The sequence below is a fragment of the Coptis chinensis genome, chromosome 5 (genome assembly GCF_015680905.1).
Source record: "Coptis chinensis isolate HL-2020 chromosome 5, ASM1568090v1, whole genome shotgun sequence".
NCBI classification, from domain to species: domain Eukaryota; kingdom Viridiplantae; phylum Streptophyta; class Magnoliopsida; order Ranunculales; family Ranunculaceae; genus Coptis; species Coptis chinensis.
This window is the reverse complement of record NC_141460.1, coordinates 94,750,577-94,762,199: the sequence shown is the minus strand read 5'-3', so window position 1 is coordinate 94,762,199 and position 11,623 is coordinate 94,750,577. Positions and strand designations below refer to the sequence as shown.

The 11,623-nt window shown below is 40.2% G+C and overlaps 1 protein-coding gene and 1 long non-coding RNA gene across 3 annotated transcripts; both read left to right on the top strand.

Annotated features, from left to right (window-relative positions):
* The first annotated feature begins 3,279 nt into the window (after positions 1-3,279).
* Positions 3,280-9,356, top strand: LOC147500361 (uncharacterized). Of its 2 annotated transcripts, none has more exons than XR_015196316.1 (3): positions 3,280-3,927; positions 4,336-4,457; positions 9,324-9,356. It is a non-coding gene; the product is annotated as an uncharacterized LOC147500361 (long non-coding RNA). The 2 variants fall into 2 exon arrangements; XR_015196317.1 differs by lacking the exon at positions 9,324-9,356 and adding an exon at positions 6,848-7,635.
* Positions 9,357-9,716: 360 nt separating this feature from the next.
* On the top strand, positions 9,717-11,284 carry LOC147500360 (uncharacterized). The gene is made up of 5 exons (XM_086563636.1): positions 9,717-9,842; positions 10,143-10,202; positions 10,472-10,593; positions 10,699-10,770; positions 10,892-11,284. The coding sequence occupies exons 1-5, from the start codon at positions 9,717-9,719 to the stop codon at positions 10,992-10,994; spliced, it is 483 nt and encodes a 160-aa protein (XP_086419762.1). The 3' UTR covers positions 10,995-11,284.
* The last annotated feature ends 339 nt before the right edge of the window (positions 11,285-11,623 follow it).

Genomic DNA, 11,623 nt, shown 5'->3' with positions numbered 1-11,623 from the left:
ATGGACTTCGGTGGTGTAGTATCCTCATTATTCTCTCGAAGTCACTACTATCGTCATCCTCCGACCGGGGCTCCCACTATACCACGACTTTACATCGAAGTCTTCCAACTCAACATACTGCGTGCGCTTCGTGCCGATTCCTTGGTTTTATTAACCATCTCGCCCTTGTACATCACCTTCTCATTAAACACAACATCTCTACTACGAATGATTTTCCGATTTTGATCATCCCAAAAGCGATACCCAAAAATCATCACCGCCATAGCCGATGAAGGTGCACTTTAGTGACTTAGCATCAAGCTTGCTTCTAGCTTGGTCACTAATGTGAACATAGGACACAACCAAACACCTTCAAATGGGAAAGGTTCACATCCTTCCCGGCTCCACACTTCCTCGAATCTTAAAATCCAAAGGTATCGATGGTCCTCTATTGATCGTAAGTCTGGCCAGACTAACACTTTCTCGCCTAACCGCTATAAGGCAAGCCGCTGCTAGTGTGCGATACACCTAGCTCTCTCTGTCGGTGTTCTATTCATCCGCTCTGCAACCCCATTCTGGCGAGGTGTCCCCGCAAAGTCTTTTCCATCTTGATGCCATTGTCGACCGCAAGATTTCTTAAAACTGAATCCTCATACTCTCCACCGTTTTCGGATCTCGACTTCTTTTTACTTTCAAGCTTGTCTCATTCTCAACCATGGCCTTCCAAGTCTTGAACACTTCAAATACTTCGACTTGCGTCTCAAGAAATAGACCCACACCTTCCTAGTATGGTCATCAATGAAAGTCACAAAATATGACTTTCCGCCAAGTGAAGAGACATTAGTCGCCCCCGGACATGCAGATGAATCAACTCAAGCCTTCTTGCTTTGTCCACCCGTTCTCACGAAAACTCACCCGCTTCGCTTTCCAAATACACGGTTCTCCACGGAAGTCAATTTCACCGGTATGACCGTAACTTTGGGAGTTTACCGAAGAGTGAAGGATTTTCATTCCTTTCTCACTCGTGTGACCAAGTCTGCAGATTACCAAACATTCGGGATCCTCTTTGTCATGTGCCCGCGGCAATCGACTCACAACCATAATGCGATCATGTAGAGTACCATCTTTCTTGCCATTTGCAACAATCAATGAACCGCCGAGACCTTCCAGTATCACCCGGTGAAGATCGTAACAAATCCTTCACTTGCCAATTGCCCCACGAAAATCAAATTCTTCCTCAATCCGGGCGTGTTTGGCGTCCCTCAATAACCATGACGAGCCATTCATCTTGACATGCCGCGTTACCGCTGCCGACAATGTCACAAGGTTGGTCATCACCGAAAAGACCGTTCAAAAGGTCACCTTCGGTGTAGTTCTCAAAGAACTCTCGATGTGAGGTAGCATGGAAAGATCTTGGCGGAATCAAGTACCCAAGACTCCTTCAGGCTCCATCAACATATCAAAGCGTCATCTACCATCTCAACAACATTAGCTTCTTGATTCTTTTTCTTGTTCTTATTAATGTTGTTGTTGTTTCTTGATAGTTGGACAATTGGGGCTATGGCCGGGGCCTACCACAATTATAGCACACCACTTCACTTATGTCTCGAGGTTTGTGTTCAACGCTTTGCAATTGGGGGCTTGAGATTTCGATCTCCCCTCCATTTCTTCTTACCACGATTCTGTTTGAATTTCTCCCCACTTTTCGATTAATGCCGATCTCGGCCAAAGTTGACCCGAAGATGAAGGACAACTCGCTCCCGATTTCCTCGGTTAGTACCATACTAACAACGCGTGCTCAAACTTCAACTTGGTCATTCCCGCAGAGCCACTAATAGCCTTAATCAGAGCGCTTCCAACTTGGAGGCATTTGTCCAAGTATCGCCAAAGTTAGCACCTCATCACTAAATGTAATCTCAACCGACTCGATTGGTCCTTAGTTTGGTTGAATTCATTTAAGTGATCCTCGAAGGATGTCCCCTCCGACATTCTCATACTAAATATCTTGGTGATCAAATAGACTTTGTTCGCGGCGTCGGGGTTGTTCATACATCGTAGTAAGTGCCTCCATGAGAGACTTCCCGCCTTCTTCGATCTTAATATTGAAGGCTACCGACTTCGAAAAGACTTCAATCGGATTGTGGCTAAGGCCTTTCTATCCCGCAAATCCCATTTGTCTTGCGGAATCTCCTCGGGCTTCACTTATCAATGTTTCCATCAAATCCTTTTGATAGAGAGCGTCCTCAATTTGCATCTTCCAATAGCCAAAGTTTGTTCCATCAAACTTCTATCCTCAGTAGCTTTCTTTGTTTTCCGTCATGACTTTCTTGAATCAAAACCAACGGTGGAGAACCTCTCCGGAGGAATTTCCTCGAACACCTAGCCTCCAATGCTAAAGGTGGAGTCTTTTCCTCACACACCCCTCAGTAGCTCATTCACCTCCTGTAGCTCGATACCACTTGTTGGGAGATTTCACTAGAAGGTCACACCTCAATCTAGTTACTTTCTATCCCAAATGATTTCAACTTGGAGCTCACACCAAGAAAATCACCCACCCAAGACTTTGGTAGTTATCACAACAAACTCAAACAAGCAAAGACACCAATTTATCATCACCCATAGCAAGCAAACAATAATAATGGAAGTAAATCATGCAAAGAGACACAAAGATTTAAGGTGGTTCGGTAAATATTACCTACATCCACACAAGAGCCAAGTTTCCTTTATAGCAAAGATTGGAGAGTTTACAAGAGATATCAAGAATCAAGAACAAGAGGCCTCATTCAAACCCTAGCTCAATAGAGCTCCCACAATACCCAAGAAATGAATCTCTCAAAGTTATCTCAAAACCCTAATCTATTTCCTTTATATAGGTGTACATAGAAAAAATGGGAGAAAAATGGGTTTGGGGCCGAAATATCGACAAATCGTCGAAATTCCGAAGAAGTTTCAAAACTCTAAAGCTTGCTGGTGAGATACCGGAGCTTCATTCGCTCGACGGTTCCACAACCCAACAGGTTGAGTAGCAGTGTTTTGGTGTACGTCCCAGGGGCAATTTGGTAATTCATAGTTTTTTTTTTTCAAGAGTAAAATAAAAATTTAACGTTTATAATTTAAAAAAAAAAAACTCAATGGGTACCACGTGCACAGTGGCTAGTGTATTAAAAATTGTGAGATCGAGTTTTTCAATTTTTAATTGGTCACAGACAGAGTGAACCTAGTCAAATAAAAAAGACCTAACAATGTGAGGATGGGTGGGACCCGCGGGAGTCATTATTATTAGGTACCAAGCCCCCCTTTCCTTCTTTTGTCACCGAAGATATTACTACCACTCTTCTTCTATTGTCGTTGAATCGTTGGCTCTCGATGTCCGTAGTACCGCTTATAACACTAAAATCACTTTCTTTTCTCCTTCCCACCAAAACCATCACCTGCTCATCAAATAAGAACAACTACCTATTTCATCGTCCAAATGTTTCTTCTCCAACAACACAACGTAGTCGTAGTAGGTCTCTCACCTTCAGCAGAACAACTACCAATAGAAGAAGAACCGATTCCGACTCACTTCCTCTCGGTTGTGTTGCCACTGGTCTCGACGTCGAATGTGATGATGAGTTGTTACTCCTACAGCAGCACCCCAGTAATGTCTCCTCCTTTCGAACCCATTCCAACAACACCAACAATGTCTCCTTGTTGTTGGATTGGGCTCTTCTCATATCTCCCTTCTTCTTCTGGGGCACTGCCATGGTCGCTATGAAGGATGTTTTACCCAGGGCCGGCCCTTTCTTTGTCTCCTCCTTCCGCCTTCTCCCTGCCGGCCTCTTGCTCGTTGCTTTTGCGCTCTCCACTGGCAGGAAACTGCCTACTGCTCCTATGGCCTGGCTTGCCCTCGTTGACGCCACTTGTTTTCAAGGATTTCTTGCTCTAACTTCAGCCGGCTTGGGCAGTGTATGTTTATCTTCTCTCATCACTTTCCTTCTAATAACAAGTTTATTGCACTTTTACAAACTTTAGTTCATTACATTTGGCTCTAACACACTTGCTACAATTGGATTAATACATTTGGTTTATGGTCTTATTTACTTGGCATCAAAGGTATTTGCTTTCCCAATATAAACTTGTTTTAGAGGAGGGAGGTCGTCTTATATTTATAGTGTTTCTTCATTCTTCTGCCACATACATAGCTCAATTCATTCTGTTCATCTTCTTTAATTTGTTTCCAGTGAAATGTTAAAAGAGTAGCAAACAAATGCATCTTTACCCTTTTTATAACTTAGTTTTAAATGTTATAGCGTGTTATCGTACTACTTGGCTTTACTATGCACAATCCAATTCTAACATAACAGAAAACTGCAGGTTATTATTGATTCTCAACCTTTGACCGTTGCCATTTCAGAGCCTTGTTATTTGGTGACTCAATTGGCACCGTTGGAGTTATAGGGCTTGTGCTTGGTGTTGTAGGACTTCTACTTCTTGAGGTATATGTTTCATACACAATATCCGTCCTAACATATGAACTTCACAAAAATTTTAATTTATTTATTGGAATTTACTTTTTAGATGAATATTTTTCTTTAATCCGTGAGCGGAGCCAACTCTTGGGTCCCCCTTCTTTTTTACTTCTGCCTTCTCTCCCTTACTGCCTCTCCTTCTTCTCTTCACCCATGCCCACTCTCTCTCTTCCTCTCCCCTGTTCACGGCTCCACTGCTATGCAGTAAATCTAGTATTATTGGATTTCTCATTTGTCCATGGTAGGAACTCGAACTCATTATGTTCCCCTGTCACCCCTGTGATGGTGTTTTTACGATTTACGCCAAATTTTTGGGGTAGAAATCTACACACCTCTAGAAAGAAAGATAACCCCTAGACATATTCACACAACAATCCAGAGAAAGAAACTCAATGCTATATATGTCATTTGTTAATGAGTTAAAACACCCTTTTTTAATATGTAGAGACACGAATCCCATACTATAGCCAATTTGAGTTGCAAGGATTGGATAATTCTGTTTAATAAGCTTATTGGTCGGATTGATATTATTCGACATCCTTTGTTGGATTTTTCGTCCAGATACCCCATTGAGTATCTGCCAAATTTCGGACGCCAAAGCGAAGTTGTGGGACTAAGATATGGATATTACTACAGTTGATTCCATTAGCATCTGTATGTACTTTTGAAAGTGTTGAAGATCTTTGAGCTGATGGTAGAACTGTGAAGACGATGGAAGTATAAATTTCTGTATCGAAATTTCAGAAAATTTTGAAGTGTGGAATATGGATCAGAACTCATTGTGCTAAAATCAAGTGACATGCTACCAAAAATGTTTATAACTTTATATCATATAACATACTCTTTCTTTTTCTTTTTTATTTTTTATTTTTTTTTTATTTTTTTTATCAAAAAAGAAGTTTACTTTTATAATAGCAAAATACAGGAGTACAACTGGTCCAGCAAGGTCTTTAAACATGTTGGGGCATATCAACATATAACTTTGTGAGATTAAAAGGCTTCTGGACTTGAACAGTTTTGTACACTTATCCAAGTTCTGACCTTGTTGGACCAGTAGTAGTAAGGCAAAGGGCAATAAATAATATAGGTTTGGATAACAAGGAAAGTTGGAAGTAGGCGACATACACTACCAATGAGATCGACATCCGATCGGGTTGGAGAGCCATACAACTCAAACCATATATAAGAATTGGTTGGATTGAAGCCGCAAAACCAAGCAAGCAAGATTTTGATTAACAATTAATAATAGAATAAATAGTATGGAAAGTTGCAAATGAAAGGGAACAGGGGGGGAAAAAATATCAAACAATTGGAGGTTGTTGTTCCCTTACTCTCTGAAGCTAACTTTGAATGCTAGGACAAAGCCGGTCTTGGACTTGCCGAGGAAGTCTTTTTTACCACCTTTCCTGCGAACTCGTTCTCGGACCATCTGCTTCATTAGTTTAGGATTTCCAATGCTATCGCCAAGACAACATGGAGCTCAATATGCCAGCTTTGCAAGCATCCTCGAGGACTTTGGCCCACGGTGTACTTGTGGAATGCGCTTAGTATTCTCTCTTTCTCTTGTCTTCCTCACTTTAACTAGTCTCCGACTTCTAAGACTTTGGTTCCCAAACTTTGGCGCAGACACTAACCGATACTTGGTTGCCATCATAATCAACATCCCCAGAAATTTTACTACAGACGACATTGGTAAGTCTACTAGAAGATGAGGAGTTGGCTAAGTTGTTTAGAAATCGGCCGATATAATTACCTTGTCGAGAGCAAGTGGTGGACCAAGCATTCACGAAAAGCAACCGCCATCATCCGATTGGGATGTCGCGATCGATCAATTGGAGACACAAGTTCAGTTTTAGAGAGAAAGCGGAATTTTGTGCCAACACGATTGACTCTCTATTATTTGGTGATTCAAAAACATAACATTTGTGTTTGCCTACAGGTCCATTGAACCAAAGGCCATCATGAACAATTTAGTCAATTACTCTAAATTCTTTTTGTATTTTCTCATTATAGAACCCGACCTATACCGTATTGTCGCTTAAATACCATGATAATATACATTGTAATGCATTTGTGCTTTCAGCTTCTATTATCCACGTTTCTATCAAATTACACACGATAGCATCCACGCTGCTATAATCGATGCTCAGAAACCACCATATATACCTATTACATATACGAAAACCTAGGAATCAAGATGGCCATTCCTCGCATAATCCTCTTACACTTGCTCATCTGTTGGTCCATATATTGACGTTGGAGTTCCGTCTACTTTCTATGAAAATGGCAATATGGTTAAGCAAGCCTCCTCTGTTTTGTTACTCTTTCATTCTCATATGTTTTGTTTGTCTTTTCAGGTTATTCAGTCATGGTACGTCATGGGTCATGGGTCGTTTGGGAGCTTTCAACACTTCTAATCTACAGGTATGTTTGTGTTTCCGTTTGTGATGTGAGCATAGTCAATCATTGCACACCACCATCTCCAACCTCCTTCAGATTGACATCTAACATTTAAATCTAAGCTAGTAATAACATGTGAATCGACACTAGTATTATCTAACTGCGCAATGAAACTGATTAGTTGGTCTTTTGTGTCACTAATCAGTTGGTATTTCTGTGTCAATCGACACTAGAATTATCTAACTGCGCAATCATACCAACTGATCAGTTTGATTGCGCAGATAGATAATACTAGTGTCGATTCACATGTTATTACTAGCTTAGATTTGAATGTTAGATGTCAATCTGAAGGAGGTTGGATATGGTGATGTGCAATAATTGACTATGGTCATATCACAAACGGAAACACAAACATACCTGTAGATTAGAAGAGTCGAAAGCTCCCAAACGACCCATGACATACCATGAATGAATAACCTGAAAAGACAAACCAAACATATGAGAATAAAAGAGTAACAAAACAGAGGAGGCTTGCTTAACCATATTGCCATTTTCAAAGAAAGTAAACGGAACTCCAACATCATAATATGGACCAACAGATGAGCATGAGTGTAGAGGTTTAGGCGAGGAATGACCAAATACTGATTTATAGATTTCTGTATATGTAATAGGTATATATGGTTGTTTACAGGCATCGGTTATGGCAGTGTGGATGATGCCGTGTGTAATTTGATAGAAACGTGGATAATAGAAGTTTCAAATAAATTCATTACAATGTATATTATCATGGTATTTTGTCGACAATACGGTATAGAATCGGGTTCTTTAATGAGAAAATACAAAGAATTTAGAGTAATTGACTAAAATTGTTCAAGATGGCCTTTGGTTCAATGGACCGCTTGGCAAAAACACAAATGTTATGTTTTGAATCACCAAATAATAGAGAGTCACCGTGCAAACACAAATATTATGTTTTTGAATCACCAAATAATAGAGAGAGTCACCGTGTTGGCACAAAATTCTGCTTTCTTCTAAAATTGAACTCGTAATTCTAATTCAACAACCGACATCCCCAATCGATGATAAGCGGTTGCTTTGTGAATGCTTGGTCCATCGCTTGCTCGACAAGGTAATTATATCGGCGGTTTCTAAACAACAACTTAACTAACTCCTCATCCTCCAAAGAGACTTACCAATGTCGATGTAGTAAAATTCTCGATGTTGATTATGACTCGCGACCAAGTATCGGTTGGTGTCGCCAAAGGTTTGAGAACCAAGATGGCGAAGCCTCTGAGACTAGTTAAAGTGAGGGAAGACAAGAGGAAAGAGAGAATACGAACCCAATAAGTACCCCCGTGGTGGGTCAAGTCCTCAAGGATGCTTGTTAACCACGCCGAAGCCTGCGGTCATTCCCCTCGGGCGATAGCATTGGAAATTCTGAACTAATGAAGCGGATGGTCCGAGAACGAAGTTCGGCAGAAAGGTGGTAAAAAGACTTCCTCAACAAGTCCAAGACCGGCTTTGTCCAAGCATTCAAAGTCAGCTTCAGAGAGTAAGGGAACAACAACCTCCAATTGTTTGATATTTTTTCCCCCCCTGTTCCCTTTCATTTGCAACTTTCCGTACTATTTATTCTATTATTTATTGTTAATCAAAATCTTGATTGCTTGGCTTTGCAGCTTCAATCCAACCGATTCTTATAAATGGTTTGAGTTGTATGGCTCTCCAACTGATCGTGATGTCGGTCTCATTGGTAGTGTATGTCGTCTACTTCCAAATTTCCTTGTTATCCAAACCTATATTATTTATTGCCCAATCGCCAAAGAAGAAGCGATTAAGGTTCATTAGAAACAATGTCAATCCATTTGATCAAGACTTTCGTGGGTCTAAGTCATGTCCTAAAGTGGAAATCAGGTGTCGTCAACTGCATGTAGCATATGTATCAAAGAAAGATGAAAGAGGAGGCTTGCTTAACCATATTGCCATTTTCATAGAAAGTAGACTAACTCCAACGCCAATATATGGACCAACAGATGAGTAGGAGTGTAGAAGATTATCGAGGAATGACCAAATCTTGATTCCTAGGTTTCTCAGATATGTAATAGGTATATATGGTGGTTTACGGTGCATCGGTTATGGTAAGCGTGGATAATTTAGGTGTGTAATTTGATAGAAACGTGGATAATAGAAATGGGCGCAAAATGCATTACAATGTATATTATCATGGTATTTAGTTGACAATACGGTATAGAGGGTCGGGTTCTCTAATGCAAAGAATTTAGAGTAATTGGCTAAAATTGTTCATGATGACCTTTGGTTCAATGGACCTGTTGAAAACACAAATGTTATGTTTTGAATCACCAAATAATAGAGAGAGTCGTGTTTGGCACAAAATTCCGCTTTCTAAAACTGAACTTCGTGTCTCCAATTCAGTCAATCGCACATCCCCAATCAAATGATGAACAGCTTGCTCTCGCGGAATCGTGGTCCACCGCTTTCTTGCTCTCGACAAGGTAATTATATCGGCCGATTTCTAAACAACAACTTAGCTAACTCCTCATCTTCTAGTAGTCTTACCATTGTCATCCGTAGTAAAATTTTCGAGATGTTGATTATGACGGCACCAAGTATCGGTTGGTCTTTGCCGCCAAGGTTCTCGAACCGGTCTGGAAAGCCCGACTAGTTAAAGTGAGGGAAGACAAGAGGAAGAGAGAATACTGAAGACCCACAAGTACCCGCGTGGGCCAAAGTCCTCGAGGATGCTTGCAAGCATGACGCCGAAGCTCCGCGGTCATCCTCGGGCGATAGCATTGGAAATCTGAACTAATGAAGCGATGGTCCAAGAACGAAGTTCGCAGGAAAGGTGGTAAAAGACTTCCTCGGCAAGTCCAAGACCCAGCTCTGGTTCTAGCATTCAAAGTCACTTCAGTAAGGGAACAACAACCTCCAATTGTTTGATATTTTTTTCCCCTTGTTCCCTTTCATTTGCAACTTTCCGTTACTATTTATTCTATTATTAATTGTTAATCAAAATCTTGCTTGTTTGGTTTTGAAGCTTCAATCCAATCGATTCTTATATATGGTTTGAGTTGTATGGCTCTCCAACCCATCGTGATGTTGATCTCATTGGTAGTGTATGTCGCCTACTTCAAACTTTCCTTGTTATCCAAACCTATATTATTTATTGCCCTTTGCCTTTACTACTACTCTATTGTTACTCTTTATCCTCATCTGTTTTGTTTGTCTTTTCAGGTTATTCACCATGGTATGTCATGGGTCGCTTTGGGAGCTTTCAACTCTTCTAATCTACAGGTATGTTTGTGTTTCCGTTTGTGATGTGAGCATAGTCAATCATTGAACACCACCATCTCCAACCTCTTTTAGATTGACATCTAACATTCAAATCTAAGCTAGTAATAACATGTGAATCGACACTATTATTATCTAACTACGAATCAAACTAATCAGTTGGTCTTACATGGTTGCAAGTAAATATATGTGGTGCATAGTAGTATTTGTGGATTCTAAATTATTTGGAACCAACGATTTTGTTACAATTTCCATTTGGTAATGAATTGCAGTTGGCAAATTCGTCCATGGAGCATAACCCCATCTATGATGCAGATAAAGGTTTCAAAGTAATGCCATCATCTTTCCATGATATTGGTGATGTTGAATTTCAGGATAACTGGGGCCGTGTTTGGTACGAGCTTTTGGCATTATTTTCACATTGCTCTTAATTGATAGTGTCGTTGTATGCTTATCCACCAACTGCAAGTGCATTGATCTTACTTACTTCGTCAAACAGGGTGGACCTTGGAACTTCTGATATCTTTGCAGTTGATGTACTTCTCAATTGCTTAACTGTACTGAGCTCAGAGTGAGTAAACAAACGTTGTCCATAAAACAAAGCAAACTCTCTCTCTCTCTCCTTGCTTGCTAGCAACACTTCATGATCAAGCAATAATATCTACTGGTTAACCCAATTGTACACTTCCCAGGTACTTGGGAATTCAACAAATGGTTTTTGGTGGGCGCCGCATGGGTGATTGGGAGGAAGGGATGACAAATCCTGAATATGGATACAAGTACTTCAAGATATGAAGTTAGGATGTTATTGAGTTTCTCCAACCCCCGTATGGCAGTATCCATTCAATATTGTGGCAGGAGATAGTAGCTGTTGCCAGTAAAGGAAGCTATCAATCTAGGGATTGCTCTCCAAGAGTTCGCTGAACAGTTCTTCATATGCTATAACTTTTCATACTGTAGCAAGAGCGTTAAAGCGTACACAGTCCTGTTGATTAAACACTCCGTTGATAGTGGGTTTTAAAAAATCCTTGTGTTGTCAGTGCACAGCTTTAAAAGATTGGTTAGTCATAGTATTATTCCCCTTAGTAGTCTTCTAAATTCATCTTTTAGCTGACGAAACTTCTTTTTGGAAAATAAAAGAAAAGACTTGACAAACATACAGATTGCAAATTTGCAATCGGAAAAAAGTAATTTATTCATGTGGAGGTTCTAGACTTCAGAAAACATTAATTAAAGCGTCAATCACAAGAATATGTGCAGTAGCAGATATCAAGGCCGAAAATATCGGTTGATTTATCGAAAAATCGCCGATATATATCGTTTTTTCAGCAATCCGACTTTGAAAAATCCGAAATATCGGCTCTGAAAATTTAATATTTTTTAAACCGATATATAAATATATATATCAGCGATATATTCCGATG

Coding starts and splice junctions, on each gene's coding strand:
- LOC147500360 (XM_086563636.1), top strand. CDS start 9,717: ATGAAGCGATGGTCCAAGAACGAAGTTCGCAGGAAAGGTGGTAAAAGA. Junction 9,843..10,142: donor GGGAACAACAACCTCCAATT/GTTTGATATTTT, acceptor TTGTCTTTTCAG/GTTATTCACCATGGTATGTC. Junction 10,203..10,471: donor TCAACTCTTCTAATCTACAG/GTATGTTTGTGT, acceptor AATGAATTGCAG/TTGGCAAATTCGTCCATGGA.